At 36.7% G+C, this 23,162-nt stretch overlaps 2 protein-coding genes across 3 annotated transcripts; one reads left to right on the top strand and one right to left on the bottom strand.

Moving 5' to 3' along the window:
- Positions 1-7,465: 7,465 nt before the first annotated feature.
- Positions 7,466-14,828, top strand: LOC145577446 (lysine-specific demethylase JMJ28-like). Of its 2 annotated transcripts, none has more exons than XM_081634883.1 (11): positions 7,466-9,825; positions 9,932-10,077; positions 10,895-10,997; positions 11,109-11,246; positions 11,345-11,403; positions 11,505-12,522; positions 12,867-13,394; positions 13,518-13,590; positions 13,763-13,848; positions 14,101-14,220; positions 14,302-14,828. In XM_081634883.1, exons 1-11 carry the CDS (start codon positions 8,329-8,331, stop codon positions 14,380-14,382), a joined length of 3,849 nt encoding a protein of 1,282 aa, XP_081491009.1. In that variant the 5' UTR covers positions 7,466-8,328; the 3' UTR covers positions 14,383-14,828. The 2 variants fall into 2 exon arrangements, with proteins under 2 accessions (XP_081491009.1, XP_081491008.1); XM_081634882.1 differs by having other exon boundaries at positions 7,467-9,825; positions 11,109-11,241; positions 11,340-11,403.
- A 1,092-nt stretch (positions 14,829-15,920) lies between these two features.
- On the bottom strand, positions 15,921-22,239 carry LOC145579486 (uncharacterized). Its single transcript, XM_081636734.1, has 5 exons — positions 21,965-22,239; positions 19,434-20,772; positions 18,716-18,979; positions 17,482-17,637; positions 15,921-16,388 (listed from the first exon to the last, which is right to left on the bottom strand). The coding sequence occupies exons 1-5, from the start codon at positions 21,970-21,972 to the stop codon at positions 16,269-16,271; spliced, it is 1,887 nt and encodes a 628-aa protein (XP_081492860.1). The 5' UTR covers positions 21,973-22,239; the 3' UTR covers positions 15,921-16,268.
- Positions 22,240-23,162: the final 923 nt, after the last annotated feature.

Below are 23,162 nucleotides of genomic sequence, written 5' to 3'. Positions count from 1 at the left end.
TGTAGAACTCCAAGCCTAAAGGCAAACTACTAAAGTTGAATTTGAAAATTACTAGTGTTTGGATTTGAAAATCTTACATGTTCATAGTTTTATTTGTATTTGACAATAGTGTGTACATTGATTGGTATGCAACAAATCTTTCAATTGCTATGAGCAGGATTTACTCTGCTTTGCTTACCACTGTGCAAAACATTGGTGTATTGCTTGCTGGACTGCTAATAACGGAAGAAGTTATGTAGAAAGTCAAGGGAAGAAGAATATGAAATTTGCATTAGAAACCTAGAATTAAGAAATATAGGATAAGCTTTTAAGAGGTTTCTTTTTTTTTTCTAACCAATGTTCAACTGTAAATTAAACAGATGTGACCTTTTTAATTTAATGTGCATAGAACTAATCATGAACTCCTAAGTTCAATTGGTTGAAATGAAATGGTTATATGTCTACAGAGAATGCAATGGAAGGCCGGTTTTAGAAATTCAGATGTGTTCGACATTGGATGGTTTATACTTTAAAGAGGGTTAGAATGGGTTTTCAGGGTTGGTCGTTTCGGAGGTGTTTGAGTGGTTTAGAGAGATTAATTAAGTGAGTTTTGGAGGGGTGGGATTTGTGAGTCAGATGGTCCATTAGTGTATAGTTAAAGAGGTATTTTTCAAGGTAGCATACCAATATACCATGTGAGTGACCAACACATGAATAAGGAAGTCAATGCTAGAATCCAACTTATACCTCACAAAAAAATTAGAAACACACATCTTTTTACAAAAAAGTAATTAAAAGGTGGTTTCTAACCACTCAGTTTCTTAGAAACCCTGAAATATTAGAGTCTAATGACATGTTCAAGTTTGGTTTTTTCAGCCCCATTACAACGACTTTGTGTTGGGTTATGGTATAGTATTTAGAAGTCTGATAAGCTGGAAGTAATTTGGGTAGCCAATAGCGAAATGATACCACAAAATTCTGAACCTTTGAGCAAACTTCAAATCTATTAAAGAATTTATATGTTTTTAATCTTTATATGATTAATACGCACGTTAATTCTAATATATTTGTATAATGTATATACTAATTTTAGTTTGTGTAATGCATCGATATTATAGTTGAAATAAAATTAGTTAGTAGATATGAAAATTAAATCAAAAAATAATATTAAATAGGAAAAATTGTCAAAAATAATACTACCTTTAACCAGTCTGCCAAAAACAAGTCAATCTTTTAATTATTTCTGAATAATACAACCTTTAGCGGAAATCCGCTTTAAACAAGTTGAAACCGGTTAGTAACCTGGTTAACAGGTTATGGGAAACGTGTCATTATTTTATTGGTTTGTCAATTCAATTTGAATTTTTTTAATTTTCTTTATTTTGTTTAATGTTTTTAATTTTAAGGGTATAAAATAATAAAATTAATTACTACATACTTTATTATTATTATTATTATTTAGAAAAAAAAAATATCCCCACCAGTCACCCCTTTCACCCTCCCTGTCAGCAGCCATTCCCCGTCGTCCGGTCCCCAAAGCCCAAAGAGTAACTCAAAGCGAAACTCTCCAATTGGTCGTACAAAACTGAAAACTTGTGCTTCAAAGATCGCAAATATGTAAACACGTTCATTTCCTGAAACATAACAATAAAAGCATTAGTAACAAATTTGGGAGCATAATAAACATATAGGACATCATTCAAAACATAACTCACAATAAGTAAACCTAAGTACCTTAACTAAACCTAAGTACCTTAACTAAACCTAAGTACCTCACAGTCTATTAAATACGGATTAAATACTAATGTATTAAAAAAAATTACCTAAATTTTTTTATAAATTAACAATTTACGTGTAACTTAAATAACTCAAAATTTACGGATTATTATTCTCATACTAAATAATTCAAAAGGGTTTAACTCTACTTCACATGCGACATAGGAGATGAACCTAAGAGCAGTTGACCCATCCGTCAAGACTCGTGACTTTACGGTAAAAGAATTGATCACGAGAAAACGACAAAGGCATATGCACCAACATTATCAATAATTCAACAACATTATCTATCAATAATACAATAACACCAACATTATCCAACAACAAAAATCATAACAAATTTCAAAACTACAAATAATTAATTGAAAAATTGAAATTACTAGTAAGATTAGATAATCGAAGAAAATTCTTACCTAAGTCTAACCGAGGAATCTGGGGATTGCGAAGAATCCTATTACGAGTGATTAAGGTTGAGAGGTAAACAAACTGGTCGGGAGGCAAAGAAAGAGGCGTATACACGACATCACCCCCAAAATCCCCTTCCACGAACTTAAACCAGCGTGTCAAAGCCGGCTTTGGAGCTGATGATCGGAGGATCGATCATCACTTCGTCGATGAGAAGCGGATCAAGCACCTGCACCATTTGAGATTTTAGATGAGTTGTAGAGTATTCAAGTTCATCAGGCATATAAATGTTCTTGCCCGGAGAGGTGTAATCATTCGCTGCTTGGGGTTGGCTTTTTTCAGGTGAGAAATGTCCTTGAGGAGAGAAGCGTAATGTTCAAGAGCTTCACATCGAGTAGCCGCCGCCATTGATGGGAGCAAAGAGGAGCAAAAAGAAACTAGAAAAAACTAGAAGAAAAAAAGTAAGGAATATGGGCGAAGAAACTAGAAGAAAAAAAATAAGAAAGATGGGCGAAGATACTAGAATAAAAAAATGGAGGGGAATTTGAAAAAAGAGCATTTTTTCATGTCGATTAACTTGTTGAAGGGGAAATCTCAGAGGAGAGAGTGAAAAGATGTCGGTGTTGGTGTTGTTGTGTACTTGTGTGTTGGGCGAAGGGTGGGCTTGTATGGCTATTTTGTTCATTTGAAGGGTGTGCCGCAAGAAGTCATTACTCCTTTTTTTTGAGGTTTGACCTTTAAACGATAACTCGTACTTTCTTCTTTCTTTATTTAAACATTACTCGTACAATGTTTGCATTTTATGCTATTCACGTACTCATTAGACCACATCTTGTGATTTATATAGGAGAAAAATATATACAGTACTTATATGAGTTTCAAATTAAGCTTCTAAGGTTCAAACTTGTTACGGTGATAATAGTTATTCCCCTAATATGTTGAGAGACATATTTGGTGTTGCTTATTGAGTCAAGTGATACCACCGTAAATGGTGGTGGAACTTGTACTGAAACTCGAAAAGAGGAAGAACTTGGCCAAAAGATTCGTGGAGATGTTGGTCAACCTTTTGTGTTGACTCTTATGACGGTGAGAGTAATATATAAAAAAAAAAAAAACGCCATCCTCTTGAAGGATATGCCAGTGATATACTACTTTTTTTCTTGAAATTTTTTTTACTCTTTTTTGTCAATAACTAGTATTTAGGCCCGGACGATGCCCCAAGTTACTGTATTATTTCTATGATAAAAATTTATATTAATATTTGATCATTATTAAATACCATGTAATATGGTAATAGCTTAGTGGCTAATACCTTATAGTTGAAACTTAAGATCGTAGGTTCAAATCTTATAAAAACCATATTTTTAAACATGGACTGAAAATCGGATTTAAATTAGGAAGTTTTCCACATGGCTTAAACATATGGAGTAAAAAATTAAGGAGAGTGCCACGTGGCGCCTAAACTTGTTTAGGAACGCCTTTTAATAGATAGTATAGATGTCATCCCTTTTTTGGGCTTTGACTTGAAACTTGATTATGTCTTCACTCTTTCATTAGTGAACCTTTCCTTTTGTTTTTGTCAATAACTCATACTTTCTCCGCTCTTTATTTAAACATTACTCGTACAATGTTTGTATTTTTTTTATGCTACTAGTCATAAAATTAAATTTTAATTAATAAAAACTGATTATATATTTTCCACATCATCACGTCACACACACATATTTACACATTTAGTCGCTTTCAAATAAAAAAGGTGCATTAGAAATAATAAATGGGGGGTAAAGGTTAGTTTATTTAAAGATAACCCGAAGGTTAATTCACAAGTCTTAGCTAAATCAAGAAAAGAGGAAAAAAAGAGACTAGCTATTAGTTAGTTGCATTCTCTTTTCTAAAACCGCTAATGGTAATAACAGTTGTAGTTTTAAAACCGCTATCACCAATAGCGGTTTAAGAAAAGAGACCGCACATAACTAATAGCTGGTCTCTTTGTGTCCTTGGTTAATTCACAAGTCTTAGCCTAAAGGTAGAAAAGAGAGCGCTGACTGACAATTCAAAGAGACCGCCTTTCAATAAAAACAGGTTTCTTTGACTTTATTTAAAAAATACTTGCAAAGCCGCTAACGTCGTTAGAGTTTTTAAACTGAACCGAAAACCAATCCTACGTGGACGGTAATTTGGGAATTTGTTTTTAAAACGAAGCATAATGGGAATTTATTTTTATTTCAACAATATTAAGGGAAATCGTTCTGAATTTTCTAGTGAAAAAATTTTAAACATGTCAATTATTTAGGAATGGAGGGAGTATTGAATTGAAATTAACTAGATTGTTGTACTTTCTTGAAATCTAAATATGGCTACATTTAGAACCTCAAATTTAATTAATTATTGTAATCTAGAGCTAATGTAGCCTAATGTGCAAAAATATTATTTCAAAATTTGTCAAGCTCGAGTCATTTAATAAAATAAATAAATATGAACGAGTTTCAATCGAGCTCGAACCGAATAGTTTATTGCATTACTACATTTTTGACCTATTGTAACCCCCAAATGAATGGCTTGATTCATTTATATCCCTATGCATAAGCAAATATGTACAAGTCTTAGATACCGATATACATTTGTGATTTCACATTTCACTCCTCTCAATCTCCGCATCTCACATAGAGACCCTCTGAAAGAAAAACCAAAAATATAAAAAGATGATTCTAATAAGATCCTACATGATTAATTTTCTGATTATTTTTACTAAACTGAAATAATTTTTTATTGAATATTTTCCTTACATATAAATATATAATGATATAATTCACAAAAGACGGTCAAAAGGAGGGGTGGTCGGATGGTGAGTAGGTTTTTTTTTTTTTTTTTTTTTTTTTTTTTTTGAGGGAAAGAAAGTAATTAGTTGAAGTTATGAAATAAATAATGCAAAAATTAAAAGGGAAATTCTCTTTGGTGAACTCCAACTTTTCCATTTTCTAAGTGGTAAACATTCTTAAATTTTATTATCAATGGTAAACTTAACCTTTTTATTAAAATCAATTATAACATTAATGGTTAATTTAACTAAACATTTAACTAAAGTTAGCTAGTTTTTTTTTTCTTTTTTTTTTTACATTTATCTTAGAAATATTTAAAAAAAAAAAAAAATTCACCCACCCACCCACGCAACGGCGCACTTCTCCCTCCCCTGCACCCACTCACGCCGGCGTACCGGCCGCCCAACCTTCATCGGTGCGCCTGGAAACGCTGACCTCCTTCAACATCTGTTCTCCACCCAAGAAACAATAAACCCAACCCAAAAACACCAAAAAAAACCCAACCCGTTTAGGGTTTTTAAACCAAACCCAGAAATCGGGTTTGAGTTTTTAGGTGGTTTAGGGGGCTAGTTTCAGGGAGGCGAAGGGGATAGGGGTCGAATCGGGGTGGGGGTCAGGGGAGGAAGGCCGATTCCGACAGGGAGAGGGTCGTGGTGTAGGGGAATCGGGTTTGGGTCTTGCGGTGGTGGTTGTTTATTTTCGAGGGAGAGTGGGCGGTTTTTGGGGTTGGAGTGGCCCAGTTAGGGGTGCTTTTTGGGGTTAGGAGTGGAGTTTTGCGGGGGATAGGGGAGACGGCCGACCATTTGCCGACGAGATGGAGGTTGGTCATGGGGTTTTGCGGTGGCGGGAGGGGGGCCAATTCCGATAGTGAGAGTGGAGGTGTCGTAGGTGGAGGAGGTAGTGGTCGTCGGCACTAGGGGAGGTCGGCGTTTTCCGGCCGCCGGGTGGGGGCTGGGTTGGGGGAGGGGCTGGGCAGTGGGTTGGGGGAGGGATTGGTTTTTTTTTTTTTTTTAATTTCAATATAATTAAAAAAAATAAAAAACTAACTATAGTTAAGGAAATAACACTTATCAATGGTAATCAACAATTTAGGTTTACCATTGATAATAAAATTTAAGAATATTTACCACTTAGAAAATGGAAAAGTTGGAGTTCACCAAAGAGAGTTTCCCAAATTAAAATGATGCACTTAAAATAAAAATTAGAGAGAGTAGTTGACTAGTTGTATGTGTGTAAGACACCCATGAAAATTTCACTCTTAATTTCTGGTTCTCAAACATGTAGACGGATAGACAAGATAGTACCAAATTACCAATACACAGTGTCACAATGTTTACCAGTTTTTCCTTCAAAAAAAAAAAAAAAAAAATTTGTTTACCAGTTTTGATGAAATAAAATTGGAAAAATTGTCAAAAATAATACAAACTTTGAGCGGTCCGTCAAAAACATGTCAATTTTTTGATTATATCTGAATAATACAAACTTTTAAAGAAATCCGCTTTTAACAAGATAATTTACCTACAACCTAAAGGATCGGTTAATATTTTTGTTTTTTTTTTTAATAAAATTGTTTAATACTTTAATCAACTCATAATCAAAAACATTACTTAACTTTTTCCTTAAAAAAAAAACATTACTTAACTTACTAACCAAACTTTAATTAGATTTGTTAATCATCAAATAATCACCCATTCAACCCCCCCCCCCCCCCCCCCCCCTCTCTCTCCCCTGCCCCCCTCTTTTCCCTTCTACCTTCAATCAAAACCACCACCATCATCAATGACCACCGCAGACACAACCAACCAAAAATCAATTCTGCCACCAACACCACCGAAACGAGACCATAGACGGCGCCAGTTAACCAGCAACGCCGGCGGTCCACCACCGAACACTACAAGTCCGCCGGTCCTGTTGGAGTTGCTGCCCCTCCTCCCTGTCAAAGTCGAAATCCCCTAAGTTCACCTCCCATATTCGCCAATTTTGCATTAAATCTGAGTTTTCAAACTCAATCTCACAATCCCCCTTTCGCTTTTCAAATTCTAGGCTTTTAATTTCAATTTCGACGATGGGGGGCAGGGACTCTAACGAGGAGGGGTTAGAAGTTGGTTTGTGGTGACTTTGGGCTGGATGGGATGGGTTTTGGTGATTATGGCGGGGTTTACGGTAAGTAAGAGGTGGGTTTTTGATTCTTGGTGGTAGTGGGTTGGGTTGGTATGGAGGTTTCGTAGGTTGGTATGGTGGTTTTGATGGCTGGTATGGCAGTTTCGATGGTTGGTATGGTTGGTATGGTGGTTGGTGGTTGTGGCGGTTGCTTGCGATGGTTGTTGGTGGTGCAGTGGGTGGTGGTGATGGTGGAACAAGGGAGGTGGCTGGGGCATCGATCGGAGGTCGCCGGAGGGCTGAGCGTCGGGAACATGATGTTGACAGGGAGGGAAGAGGTGGATCGGCGGATGGGTGGGGGAAGGGTTTTTTTTTATAAAAAATAATAATAAATAATTAATAACTTTTGATTTCTTTTTAAAATTAAAAATATTAAAAACAATCTAAAATCAAATTAAATTATTTAACCAATCAAAAAGTGACATGTGTCCCACATACCTATAAATCAAGTCACCAATGGGCAATCGGTCATAATTTGTTTAAAGCGGACGTCCATCAAAGTTTGTATTATTCAGAAATAATTAAAAGATTGATTTATTTTTGACATTTTTCCAATAAAATTTGTATTAGTATCAAATAATGTAACATTGCACTATTGCAGCGTAGTGCATACTCACACTGGTCATACAGTTCACTTTCAGCCTTGCAGGCTGCAACACTTGCTCTGTTGCAGCAAATGTATCAATGTATGGACAGAATCATAAATCTACGTCACAAATTCATTACCAAAATAAAAAAGAAAAAAACCAGATGATCCTAGATCTTTTATCAATAACCCACGGGAAATATAAAAACCAATTTTAATAATGTCAAAAAAAGAATTTCATGATTCATGGGCTTTCATATTGTTTCAATATATTTTAGCGTCTAAACTCAAAACAAGACTCGGCCAGATGACATCCCGAAAACACGAATGCGTTACGGTCCAGTAAGCATAAACATATCTGTATGAGTCTCATCAGATACCCATGTACTATTTACATTTCACTCCTCTCAATCTTTGTTTCCCCAAACAGAAACCCTCTGAAAAAAAACCAAAACCATTAAAAAAAAAAAAAACCAAAAAATCCAATGACCTGTATTTCATAAACCAATCAAGCAAGCATCTTCACCAAATCACTGTATTCCACCGTTTTCTCTCTCCTTCACTCCACAATTCCCACTTTCTCTCTCTATCTCGGGAATAACAATGGAAGGAGTTTTGGAGGAGCCTTTACCACCGGACGATCTACGATGCAAGAGAACCGACGGTCGTGATTGGCGCTGCAAACGCCCTGTTGTTGACGGCAAATCCTTCTGCCTCTCTCACATCTACCGCGGCCAAAAGCAACGGAATCCCTCTTCTACTCCCAACCCTAAGCCCGACCCCAAACCCGAACCCAAACCCAAACCCCGGATTCGGATCCGCCTTCCTGTCAAACCCGAACCCATTGACGACGTCGTTTACAGCTCACCACCGCTTAACCAAGCTCCCCCGCCGGAAATTGACCCGGTTCCTCCGCCGCCGGTGGTGGGTCCGGTGCCGGTGCCGGACCATTTACGGTGTCATAGGAATGATGGGCGGAGTTGGCGGTGTAAGAAGCAGGTTTTGGTAGGGCAGACTCTTTGTGAGATTCACTTTAATAAGGCTAAGGCCCAAAATCAGAGACGGCCAATGCGGAGGAAGAAGAAGGAGGTGGAGAGAGAAGATGGGCCCGGACCGGTGCCGGAGGTGAGAGAAAATGGGCTTGGGGTTGGGCTTGGGCCGGTGTCGGAGGAGAAAGCTCGGGGTGGGAAGAAACAGGGGAATTCTAAAGCGAAGGGGAATGCAGGTGGGGTTGTGGTGGCAATGGCGGTGCCGGAGAGTTTACAGTGTGCTCGAAACGATGGCCGAGATTGGCGGTGTAAGAGTAAGGTGGTGGAAGGGCAGGATTTCTGTGAGGCACATTGTAGTAAAATTAAATTAAAGGATTTGGTTGAGGAGGAGAAGAGTAAGAAGGGTAATAAGAGGAAGAAGAAGGCTAAGGGCGGTGATGGTGTGGAGCGAGGGGTGGTACCGGTGGCGAGTAAGGAGGTGGTGATCAAAGTGGAGAAGGAGGATGAATTGGGGGTGGGAGTGGGAATGGAGGTGGAGAAAGGGAATGTGGTTGGTGAGAAGGTGGTGGGGGTGGAGAAAGAGAATTCGAAACGAGTTGTGGAGGAGGAGGAGCTGAGGTGTAAGCGGACCGATGGGCGAGGATGGCGGTGTAAGAGGAGGGTGTTGGAAGGGAAGACATTGTGTGAGATACATTATGAGCAAGGGAGGTTGAGGCAGATGAGAATTACAGTTCCTGAAGAATTGAAGCTTCAAAGGGGTGATGGAGGGGAGAAAATTGAGAAGAAATTGAAGAGGAAAAGGGAATTGGAAACGCTGGAGAATAATTCAGATAAAGGGATGAAACGAATGAAAGCCGAATTGATTAGGGTGTTCTTGAGGAGGGAGATTCTTGAGAGTAAGAAGAAGAGTGAAAAACGTCCTGAGGAATCAGGGGAAGTTACTAGGGACTTGCCTTATGGATTAATGGCAATTCCTCCTGCTCCCAATGCTCAGTTTCTTGACAATGCTGGCTCTCTGGGGATCAAAATCGGTGCACATTGTTCGAATTCTTTGGTTAATAGGCGTTTTCGGTCTAAGAACATTGAGCCCCCTCCAATAAGCTCTTTGAAGGTTGTTACTTTTGGTTTTTAATTTTCGTTCTGTTTTTTGTTAGTTTTTGTTTGATATATAGTGTTGAGTTTTGCTTGTTATGTGCTTTTATTTATTTGTTTATTAGGTTGTGCCTTATCCTGGGAATGTTGAGAAAGTAAGGAATAGTGGAAGGAAGAAATGCCATTGGTGTCGGAAGTTTGACGATTTGTGTTTAATCAAGGGTTCGAGCTGTAAGAAGCGGTTTTTTTGTTCTAATTGCATTAAAGAGAGGTACATTCTGTTGATTTTACTCCTTTTTCAGATAAAATTAAGTGCAATTATAGCTTAGGTTATTGATTCATCTCTTCCAAAATAAGTAGCATAAGTTGTTTGTTTTGTTTTAATATTTGGAACTGGCTAGCAATGTAATATTAGTGATAGCCTTGATAGCACATTCTAAAGTTTAGGTGATAATGGTGGTGATATGGTATAAGAAAAGTTGGTTAAATGGAGGCATAACTTATGGATTGGGTAGAGTTATGTCACTTGATTTATTTCAGAATCTACAATTTTGTTATAGAATGTTCTTTTATGAGCCATTATGGCAGTGCTCTGATAAGTTTTGTATCTGAATTTCCATATTGCAACTCAAAATTTCTATAAACAAAGGCTGGAATGTGTCTTTCAACTTTACTAGTAGAATAAATTATTTCTGCAAGTACTTTCCATGCTTATACTGCCAGCATCGTTGCAAATTTAATAGACCATGGTATATTCTTAAGTCATTTATGTTAAAATTCTGCTAAGTTGGTGATGATTGGAAAAGAACAACCAGGAATTACTCAATATTAGAAGTTCGGAGGGAAAGCATTATGATGGATCTACTGTATTTGGACAATCGAATTGTTGATGTACTCTGAAACTGTAAATGTATGACATCTTGTTATGCAACTTTTAATATTTCCCATCAACATAAATCTGTGATTAGGGCATTTATTGATTTATCCATGTTTAGTACATACACATTAGCTTCTATACATGCTATCAAAAAATCAGCTATACCATGATTGATCAATCAGCATCTATTTCATCTTGCTTTATGCTTCAGGTCTGATGATACTGAAGAGGTTAAATTGAGATGCCCAGTTTGTCGTGGAAGCTGCAATTGTAAGGCCTGTAGCTCTTCTAAATCAAAAGACACGGGTGGCAAGGTGACTGCGAACTCTTTTCTGTTTCATTTGGGATTCTTAGGAGGGGATGTATATAATACTGTTTGATTATAAGTGTGCTGAGCGTTGACATTTAATCACAAAATATTGTAGGTAGTTTTGAAGGTGAAATGTAAGCGAAGCAAGTTTCAACACTTGCAGTATTTGATAAATTTCCTTCTTCCTATTCTTGTACAAATCAATGAGGATCAGAGTGCTGAAGTGGAGATGGAGGCAAAGGTCAAAGGTATGGTAGGTCATGAATGTTGAATTTTGGTCTATGCTTCTCAAATCTAAAGTTCCTTCACGAGGGTTTCTCCTTTCTGAAGCAATAAATTTTGACAGGGCAGAATCCCTCTGATGTTGAGATTCGACAAGCTGACGTTGGCTGCAGGGATCAATGCTGCTGGTATGTAATTTATTGATCCAGGTTTGATTAGAATGCATATTTTTTAAATAATTTGTAATTCAGTCTTTGATTGCTGGTTCACTGTCTTACCCCTGGATCAGCAATAACTGCAAAAGCCCAATATTGGATATCCACAGAAGCTGCCCGAATTGCTCATACAACCTTTGCTTCAGTTGCTGTCGAGAATACTCTCAGGGTGGATCACTTGGGGGCACATACCCTAACAGAGCAAAAACACTTTCTCCTCGTTCGAAGAAGTGCTCAGTTAATGTAGCAGACCTTGCTGCTTCTGGCCCTTTACTGGACTCAACTTCTTCTTTCCATATGTCATGTCCACCTATGGAGCTTGGTGGTTGTGATAATAGCCTCCTTGACTTGAGATGTATATTCCCATTAAATTGGACCAAGGAACTGGAAATTAGTGCAAAAGAAACAGCTTCTGAACATGACTTCCTACAACATACAAATGGTGTTGTGCATTGTTCATCGTGTGTCAGCATCTCTCAGGGAGGCGATAAAAGTAAAGAATTGGCAGCTTCTAGCCGGAAAGAGTCTGATGACAACCTCCTTTACTGCCCTAGTATGTCTGATGATCACGACTGTCTGCTTTCTCACTTCCAGAAACATTGGCAAAAAGGACATCCTATAAAGGTCCGTAATGTGCTTCAGTGTGTATGGGGCTTGAGTTGGGACCCACTAGCTATGTTTTGTGGTTATCTAGAAAATGGCTTTAGTAACTGTAAAAACTTGAAAGGTCGTAGTGAAGCTACGAATTGCTCAGACTCATATGATGTTGAAATTGGTACGAGGGAGTCATTCACCGGATCCGTTGAGGAAGGATATATGCTCAAACGTCGTGAAACACTTACAGTGAAGGCAAAGATTTCCTCATATTTTTCCCGGAAACTCTTAGAAGGATATTATAGTGAGATTATTCGTGCCCTACCTCTTCAAGAGTACACAAACCCTGGAATGGGACTTCTGAATATTGCTGGGAAACTGCCAGAGGATTTTCCAGATTCTAAACTCAGTCCACATGTATGCATCTCATGTGGGAGCAGGGAGGAAGTTGCGCGGGGTGAATTGGTGACTAAGCTGTGTTGTAGCTCTTATGACCTGGTGGGTTTTTTTTTTTAATTTATTTATTTATTTATTTTTATTTATATGCCTGTCAGTTCTTGTCACTATTTGAAAATTTTGATGGCCTTAGCTTATTAGTCCTGGTTCATATGACTACGTGAGTGTTTGTTTTTGGGTTTTTTTTTTTTTATTTTATTATATTTATTTTTTACTTTTATCCTTTCAGGGAATTATGGTTGGGTAGGACATTTTTATTTTATATCTAAAATTGAGAGTGAGCATCTAGAGAATTGTAGTACTTAAGTTAATTTCTTGTTATACCAACAATATGCATTTAAATAATTTCACCTTTGAACTTGTTTTCCTTGGGTATTCTTTTGCAGGTGAACATCCTAGTACATGTGGGTGATGTACCGTGCTCCTCGGAGCAGTTCAATAAGATTAAGAAGCTAATAAAACGGAATAGTAACATGAAGGATAAAGGTAGTCAGGCTTCTGATAAACATCTGGATGATGAGACCAGAGTAATAAATAGTGAGATTTCAGTTGAAGCAGAAGAGTTGCACAGAGTAGCTGGTGCTTCTTGTTGCTCAGCAGCTACAAATGGTGCTTCTGTTGTCAACCATCTCCAGGATAATAAATCTTCGCCTGTGAAGCTAGTTAACAGTTCTGATACTGATTCTGATGCTTCAATGATTTGCTCCAGGACAAGTCAAAGTCCTGAAAAAGCAGTAGATCAGATACCTCAGTTGGATAGTTTGGGGGATCTCAGTGTGACAGATAAAAGTCCCCCTCCAGGGCCTTCTGGGGCCCAGTGGGATGTCTTCCGCCGACAAGACATCCCAAAGCTCCTAGAATACATTACAAAGCATGTGGATGAATTGAAATTCAGCTATGGCGTCTCAGATAATGTGCGTAAAGCCTGCTTAGAATTCTTGCTCTTTTTGTTTAGTTCAAGTGATTAATCTGCTATTCTGCTTCCATCCCTCCCCCTCTTTTCCCTGCTGATTCTGATCTTTGGAACTTTCTTGCAGGTAGTTCATCCAATTTTTGATGGAAGTTTCTATCTTGATGCAGATCATAAAATGCAGCTCAAAGAGGAGTTTGGTAAAATTTCACTTTACAGCCATTTTGTTTCCATTTTCTTTCTTTGGTGACTTTATATCAGTATGTTTTTATTATTATTATTATTATTATTATTATTATTATTATATATATATATATATATATATATATATATATATTATATTATATTTTATTTATTTATTTTTTATTTCAGAGATTGAACCTTGGTCCTTCAATCAACGCCTTGGCGAAGCAGTGTTTATTCCTGTTGGATGTCCATATCAAATAAAAAACGTCAAGGTAAGCTGCTTTTGTAGGCCTGAGTCTAATTATTATTAGTTAGCAACGTGCAAAAATTCGTGCTTCAAGGTGTTACTGATGATTGCAGTACTTTTGTAAAGAGCTCATTGTGACTGTTGAAACTTCTAGTTAGACTGCATAGTTGGTAGTGTTTGCATAATCACGTGTTTTGTTTCAAATGTCCCATTTGACCTTTTTTCCTTGCCTTTTTTGTTTTGATTCATTAATTTTGTCGTGATTTTGTCCTTGAAGTCCTGTGTCAACATCGTTGTGGGATTTGTATCACCTGAAAATGCATCAGAGTGCATCAAGTTGATCAATGAAATCCGTGTTCTTCCTAATAATCACAAGGCAAAACAAGGGAACTTAGAGGTAACTGTTTTTGTAAGTACTCCTTAATGTCTTTTTCTTTTGAGCGAGTGCTTTAGTTACTCATTGTGAGTGTTGGATCAGGTGGAGAAAATGACGATATGCAGTATAGATGAAGCAATAAAAGAAATATACAGATTGCGGAGTGAAGAAGGAAGCCGCTGATGTCAATATATAAATGAGGTAGAACTTAATTGGGTGGAAAAGCAAGGAATGTAGGTTGTTTTCTTTGTGTGTAGTTAGTAGTAGGTTTTGCTATTTAGGCTATTGATCTAATGATAAAAAGAAGTGGCATCTTGTTAATTGAGGTACTGTGCTCGGGGAGGGTGCTGTTAACCTGATTGTTACAGCAGGTTCAATTCAAATTGTTGAGATTGATTTAGCAGGGTGTATCATTCTTCTTTTAGTAGTGTAAATAATTGCTAGGTGTTCATTTTGGCTCTCATTTGGGTACTTTTGTGCTCCTGGTTTATTGTAGATCCATTGTATCCAAGTTATTCTCAAAATTTTGGCTATCAAGTAAATTGATGTCCAAAATGTTCTGTAATATATTGCAACCAGCAGATGTAGGGCATTTTGAATCGAGTTTTGGTATGACTCTTTAACATAAACATTACAGTCTAATTTTGTTTAAGGATTCTGGACATAAACAGAGGATGTAATATGCAAACAATCAGGATGTAATATGAAATATACAAATTGAAGTTATGGTTTGGAAAGCTGATTTCATGACATGGGGTTATGGATTTAAGCATTGATGATTTGCCTACTTGTTGATTTCTTGATTCCAAGAATTATTAACATCCCCCATGAGTTAGATGCCATTTTTTTTTTTTTTTTGAAGCTACGACGCGATTTTTTTTTTTTTTTTTTTTTTTTTTTTTAAATAAAGCAAGAATGAGATTCTTTCACAAAAAAGTTGTTCTAAATCTCTATGTTACATGGACTCGGCATTCATGTATCCATATTAAACACGAATACGTGTTCATGTGACAATTTTGTGAAAAAAATTTCATGATTTAGAACTAAAAGTGAAATGTCATATTTAGTCCAAGTTTTGAGGATTCAACATGAGTACAAGGTGAAATGTCTATGTAATATAGCTAAATCTTGAACGAAGTGATTAGACAAAATTATTTAATTTTTTTTTTTTTTTTTCAAAGAATGTGACGAAAACTTTTAATAACTGTGGATACGATGACGTTAATCTAGTACGTAGCCTAGGTTCTTCGACTAGTTATAACTCATGTTAATACTTAATATCACTATTATTATACGAGTATCCACTAATAATTAATAGTTAATCTTCAAATCCACCAAATTCAACCATGGATGAATACAAGCGATGGCTTGCAGCTAGCAAATTAGATGCCAGTTACATAGATATGATGATCCAGTGCAGACACTCCGAACACAACCGTTTTTACTGTTCCTATACCAATGTGGCAATGTTGCATCTTATCCTTTAAGGTGTGCACCACATAGGCACAAATAAGATCCTCTCCCTCCTTTTGGGCTAGTTGAAGTGCCCAGCTGCCAAGGAAATAAATCGTATGAATTTTGCTGTATCTCCGATACTTTTAGGACATACTTGTATTTGTTTACCTGCACTATATGTAACACATAGATGAAGTACCTATAAATCACTTAAAAGCTCTGCTCGAAATTCACAAAATGTTTTTTTATTTTCTTAACTGAAAATAAACCAAGAATTCAAAGCTTTAATCGACAACTTAATGTTAAAAGCTCTGCTACAGAGAGGGTCAAAATGAATACAGAATGTATCTGAATATGTACAGGCCAATTAAATGTAAAACAAGAAACCCTTTTCCCGGGAAACTATTACAGGTTGCTACTCTATATCACTTGATCAAATTTCAAATTAAAGTTGAAACAAAAAGAATATATATGGGACCAAGACTGGAGAGGAGAGAAGAAAGATGATCGGACATGACCTAAACTAATTAGAGCTTATATCTTTTGGAAACTATGTATAGTATATGATCCATCAAAATTTTTAGCAGCAGCTAGTAGTAGCAAGAAGCAAATTTCTATGGGGCCATAAGCCCCTCAATAGTGTATGAAAGAGATTTTGCCCAATCTGCTTTGAACAACAAAGTTTGAAGCGTGTGCATCACATTATAATCTGGATCGAGCTTCCGCTGCCAACCCTACAATGAAGAGAGAAGACACACAATGCAGAAATTATAACATTAAAAGATATAAGAGTAACGAGCTATTTCAAATAAAAATGCAGTAGTCATAGTTAGCCCATCCTCTTCCTTCACTGATTCATTAGAAACCATCTAAGGTAAAATCATCAAATCTTAAGGGTTTTTCTTTCGAAGTAACCTTATTTAGTCAAGGAAACCAAAATGCCCCCTAGATTGGATCTTTATTACGATATTACCCATTTATATGATGGATTTATCATCCCCTAAGTCCACACACAAACCCCTAACAGGAAAGAGAGAAGAATATGTTGTTCTGATTCCTAATAGAGTCTGAAGATGCAGATAGTTTTTACATTAAAAACTAAAGCTGTATAGCATGAACACCTAGTTGATTGCCAATAAGACAGCAACAATTTAAGACCATGTAGCAGCTCCTTTCTCAATTCATGTCCTGATACAACCTGATATAGGCCTTTTGACCACATGATTCCTGAAAACACATCCTAACAGAAACCCATAAACCAGGTACTTGTATACACACTTTCATCCAATTGTTGATGACTTGAACGCGCCATTTAGCAACAACATTTGTAAGTGTTTCCTCATTTATTTGTTCAAACTTCCAAAACACTGTTCTACATCATCGCTACTCTAGTGCAATTTTTGTGGAACATACACAATAACAGATTACATGTGACAACTCTTTGGTCGAAATGAAATAGAAACTAATAACTTTGACTTGTAGAATATAAAGGAGAAACTTCTCCCCTACATTCCCAGAATGGAGTATTTTAGAGTAGATAACCTAAACTTAAAAACAAAGGATAGACCAAACAAAGTTTCAACAATTTATTCAAATGATAACGGTGCAGGATCATGGGGCTTGGTTTTAATTGGAAGGTTCAATTCAAACATAATACAAAGTAGATAATTTGTACAAGGGCAACTTAAGAAAAATATAATATTTTTAAGCCACAGATGTACTACTTGTATTTGAAATGTAGCAAAGTATGAATGCCAAAATAAAGATAAGTCAAAGTAGACAGATTTCCTGTTTATTCTATACAAGTAGCCAGGATAAAGAGGTTACCTCAAGGACCAAAGTAGTCACAATTACAGTGCACACATCACCATCAATGTTCACCTTGTGATGTCTAACTTGCTCAAGTAATTGTTGCATGGCATCCGCTGGATGAACCAGGTCACCTTCTGGAGTAGCCCAGAAATCAAAAGACTTTGTTACCTCCTGTAAAAATGCAAACTAAAGTTTCAATTTTGCTGCATTTGCTGAAAATGATATACAGGCAAGACAAGGATGTCTTTGTAGCTGTTTACAACCCCATTTCCAAGAAAGGGAGAAAGAAAGACACATTTAGATAGAACAGGCAGGGAAAATCTAAAGCATATCATCACCATATAGTCAGAAGGACTCAGATTACACAACTATCAGCCTTACCCAAATTAGAAGATTCTAATTAGAGGATTAAGAGCTATGTATAAAACCTGAAATATTATAAGCTATACACCAGCCCAGGTAATGAAACAAGGAACTACAATACAACTCAAGGAAAGAGACACTTTGTAAGAGAAAAAGCCACAAAGAAAGGCAACGTACTTGCCAAGGTGAAGAGAAATCTAAGCTCTGTTACCAATTGTATTATTATTACTACGCATTATAACCTTTTTTTTTTCTTGATGTGAATTGAAATTTGCAGCCAGAGATGACTCTTTGTTTAACCAAAACTATTAATTTGCTTATCAAAACAGACTTGTAATTGCTTCACCAGTGCTCTAATCATAGCTGAACCAATTTTCACAGATTGAAACTAGATTTGCTTATCAAAATTCATTTGTAATGATCAAAACTAATTATACTTAAACTGTATAGCATAAGTTGGAGAGGGCAGGGTCTTAGAAAATTCGGTTTTTTTTTTTTTTTTCTCTTTTTCTTTTTTAATAAAATATAATTTCTTCTTCTCTAAACATGGGTGAGTGGAAACTAGCTAAAGTTGATCAACTTACCCTGAAATTGAGCAATGAAGCACAAGGCAACATATCTTTCATCAATTGAAAGAACAAAATTGACTTCTCTACTTGAACATTATCAAGAACCAAAAGATTTCATTCCCTTTAGTATAGTATTGCAGAGGGTATATAAGTGACTAAAGTTTCAAGACCAATGGTATTAGTCTACAGTCTTCACACAAAAGCAAACTATACTACTATACCAGAAAGATGTGAGTTTCTAGGAGTAACCAAATAATATCATAATTTGAACCTTAGCTGCGTTACGGAAGTAAGAATTAAAGAAGTAAACAAAGAACCTGTATGAATGCCTCTGGATTCAGACAACTCTGTCGTTTTGATAGTTGAAGGGTGCGCTCAGCTACAGTGCGGCCATCCCGACGAGCAACAGCCTTAAAAAACTCCAACAGTATTACACGGTCATTTTTTGAAAGCTCGGCAGTCATGCCTACATCAATAAAAACGACGTGAGGCTTCGATTTTGCCCCTGCTTTACGCTTGCCATGTTTCAACCGGACAAGAATATTTCCAGGATGCATGTCGGCATGGATGAAGTTATCCACCTGCAACAAGGAACATTTAGGCTTACAAGACTTCCCTGAATAACCAAAAGGAAAAAGGCCACCAGTCTAAGTGTCTAACAGACACTGTAAGTCCGTAAACAAGAATCTCCACTGCATGTCAAAAGACTCAAGTAGTAACTAGTAAATACTAACCGGGAAAAAAAAAAAAAAAACAGAAAAAAAAACAAAAAACAAAACAAAACAAAACAAAACAAAAAAAAACAAAAAAAAAAACAAAAAAACAAAAGTTGCCAATAAAAATGGCTGACCTTATGGACATACACATAACTTAGCCTATAAATCACCCTCAAAACGTATCTTAAAATTACCAATCAAATAGACAGATTCTTGAAGTAACAGACACATAACACTGCAAATCAACTAAAGAAGACATAAGATATTTGAAAATGTTGATAGCTTCGTGAAGACAAACATAATACATAGTTTTGTTTACCAATAGCATCTTCAGAAGAGCATGGGTGCCGATGTGAGCCAGAGAAGTTTTAAAACGTTCATGCCCATCAAACCCATCAACATAATGTGACACACTTTCCCCATGCTCAAAGGTTTCAACCAAAACTGCAGGATGCACCAACGGATAGAGAGGTTTTGGGAAGGATACATCTCTCCATCTCCGGAAGTTATATATAAACCGATTAAGATTTGCAGCTTCCCTGGAAAGATCAACCTGTGACATCATAAAAGTTGCAAATTGCTGGACACTTTCATCTAGTCTCAACCACTTCAGTGCAGGGATAAGTGTGGATATTCTTGCCACTGTATTTATTATAACAAAGTCCCTTCTGATAGAATCACCAACTCCTGGATGCCTAACTTTCACTGCAACTTCAGTGGGTTTGGTCTTTTGGCCAGGGTGTCGGAAGCGCAAAACAGCCCGATGCACCTGTGCAATACTTCCGGATGCAACAGGCTTCTCATCAAAACTCTCAAAAATCTCGGTAATTTTACGACCAAAGGCTTGTTCCACAGTTTTTTTTGTATAAGCATAGCTGTGCTCTGGAGCTTTAGAATGAAGCTTTGCAAGCTCAGAACATAAATCTCTTGGGAATAAATCAGGTCGTGTAGCTGCCCACTGCCCCCATTTTATAAATGCAGGGCCAGCTCTTTCCAGGGTACGATGCACAACATGAAGCCAAAAACTTCTGAATTGAGGTCCACAACTATCTGCAAATGGAGCCATGGCTATGCTGGGTGAAAATAATAATGCCAGATAAACAACTCTTAGCAACAAAATAAGAACCTCTAGTACGTTTGAAATCAACCTGCTCATGTACATATGTCCATCTTGAGCCCGCGTATAAACAGTGTTACTAGAGGAAAAATAGTCGGATTCAGCATGTGATCTTTGGGTTAGAGCTAACTCTCCAAATATTAAAGTGAAAATGCCTGGCACTAAAAGGTGGGATTTGGTTAAGGCTATGCTGAATACTCCAGCAGCCCTGCTTATGGTAGGAATTGTTGAAGTGTAGGAAGAACGCATCTTTGTAATCCTTTTCCAAGCATTTTGAGCATGATGTGCCACAGTGTTACTTGCATACATTGAAGAATAGTTCCTAGGAGAACCATTCTTGTAAAGGAATTGCAGATGTTTATACGAAGTATTAGGCATATATCCTGAATGATTATGTCTGAACTGTGAATACAATCTATATTGTGGTAAACATGGCTGGAAGAGGGGGTCTGTTCCATCCCTTTTCAATCCGAGATTGCTGCTGCCACGGGTTTTTAACAAGGAATGTGTGGCCCTCCTAATGTTTCCAAACATCAAAAGTCTGCAACCAAACAACGAGTTCGACCTAGTTAAGCATGACCATATCAATTGTTTTCAAGTTAGCATCATAAAAACATTCTATAGCTTGGCCTAAACCAGTAGAGCATGCAGTTCAATGTCAACAGAGCAATAATAAAGAAGAAACATACATCTCCAAATGATAGAAAAAGAAGAAACGTGCCAAAAGGTGGAAAGAGGAGAGGAAATCAAAATGTCCAATGCCCCTATATTGCAAGAATAGCATATTAATCTCAATCTCCCCAAATGTGGAAAAACTTCATTGGCATTCCATCTTGTTTCGAACAAACAGAATTTCGGGGAGCAGTGGAGGACCAACACTGCCATTCCATTATTCAAAATCATATGATAAAGCAGAAAGGCAATCAGACAATGTCAGCTAGCTACAAATAAACGCCACTCCTAGCACAAACACGACTATGTCAACGACTATGTTGTCTATGTAAACTTTAAAGGTACCCACCTTCGAGATCAAACTTTTTGTAAACTAAACTAAAGAGGAAGGACTATAATACTTAGTGTTCAAACAGATCAACCTAACAGGCACACACTGGTGTTTGTCATAATTAGTTAACTAGAGCAGAACAGTCAAGACCCTCATTCGAGCAGTAGATATATGCACAAAGTTTGTCTGGTAAAACTTAAAAACGACAATGGTCACTCATTCAAGACAACCTAGCTAACACATAAAGCTGTAGTAAAAAAGCCAAATGAACAATATGCCAGAAACTACCAAATCCACATCTTTTTTTCTTCATTAATGCATTGCATTTCTATTTCCCATCGCCTTTTTCGATTCCTCAAACATAAAGATAGCTGACTATATTGCTAATTCCCAGCATATACAAATCAATCAAGCTGAATTAGAGCTAATATCTTATAATAGCAGCTCAAATATAAGATGTAATGTGAAATTGGATACAATTTTTTTTATCATGCAAACACATCAAATCTTGATTAAACAAGGTGTCTAACATTTTAATCACAATGAACAATATAATCTTCCCACTACCCAAAAAACAAAACCCCACAAAAATCTGAAATTTGTTACTTAAGCAACACCAATTCCCCAAACCCAAATCAGAAATAAGGGCACAAAATCTACAATACAAAAAGAAAAAACAAATCAATAAAATTGCAAACATGATAGTGGGAAAGAGGAGAAAAGAATTGACCTTGACATTGGAGGAGCAAAATAAGGAAGATGGGTGAAGAAACTAGAAGAAAAAAATGGAGGGAAATTTGAGGAAAGAGCATTTTGTCATGTCGATTAGCTTGTTGAAGGGGAAATCACAGGATTTGAGCACGGCCCGTGTTAAGCAGGTCGACGGCGAAAGCGAAAGAGGAGAGAGAAGAGGACGGTGCGAGGCGTTGCGGGTGTTGTTGTGTGTTGGGCGAAGGTGGGCTTGTATGGTTATTTTGTTTGAAGCGTGGGCCGCAACAAGTCGCAACTTTGTGTCTCTAATGAGTAATTACTCTAACAAGGGTTTTGAGTTTTGACGTATAAAGACTCCTAATTATTACTCTTTAACGTTTGTATTTTTGACGCTACTAGTCGTTGGTGCACGCGTTACGCGCGTGCCCCCTCGACAGCAAGATAAGAAATATTCGCGAATTTGTATGGTCCGTGTAGTATTCGTTATTATGTTCCGGCTTTGTAATACAAACAGTGAAAAGTTGATATAGAGTATATTTTAAAAATTGTCTATTAGAATTGCAATGATTGAAATGTGTGTAAAATATTAGTTCAAGTGCAATGTGTTTTATTTTTAAAAATGGCTTATTGTGTTGTAAAAATAGTGCGGTGTATACATAATGTAAAGTAAGAAACATAGTGCGATCCATACGTGGTGTATTTTAAAAAAAACAATAGGTATAAAAACAAACAATCTAGAAAAAAATTAAATCGTAGTCAACACACGTGTTTCATAGATGTAATCGTGTTTCGTAGTTTGAGATTATGAATTTCCCAGCAACCTACACTACGCGCGTGCCCCCTCGACAGTAAGATATGTAAGATTCGTGGATGTGATCGTGTTTCGTAGTTTGAGGTGTTATTAACATGCTGATTAGGGGAGCATAATTTAATGAATTGTAAAAAGAGCTTGTTGAATCATTAATGTTATTATTGTGTGTGATTATCTTGAATATCCGATATCCAATTTTTTCGAATTAAATATCCAAATTTTTCGGATCGGATCAACAAATATTCGAATTTTCAAATAGTTTTGCTTAGCCCTAATTTAAGGACTAATCGGTGCAATATATGTAATGTTAATTGTGTGTTTTTATCTCTAAGATTATATAAATGCACATAAGTTTGGTTTATGCTAATTAGTTACATTTGAACAATTGTAGTGCTTTTAGCAATCG

This window comes from Chenopodium album, chromosome 14, assembly GCF_948465745.1.
Source record: "Chenopodium album chromosome 14, dcCheAlbu1.1, whole genome shotgun sequence".
NCBI lineage: Eukaryota > Viridiplantae > Streptophyta > Magnoliopsida > Caryophyllales > Amaranthaceae > Chenopodium > Chenopodium album.
The sequence above is the reverse complement of the archived record's forward strand: the minus strand, read 5'-3'. Positions and strand labels throughout refer to the sequence as shown.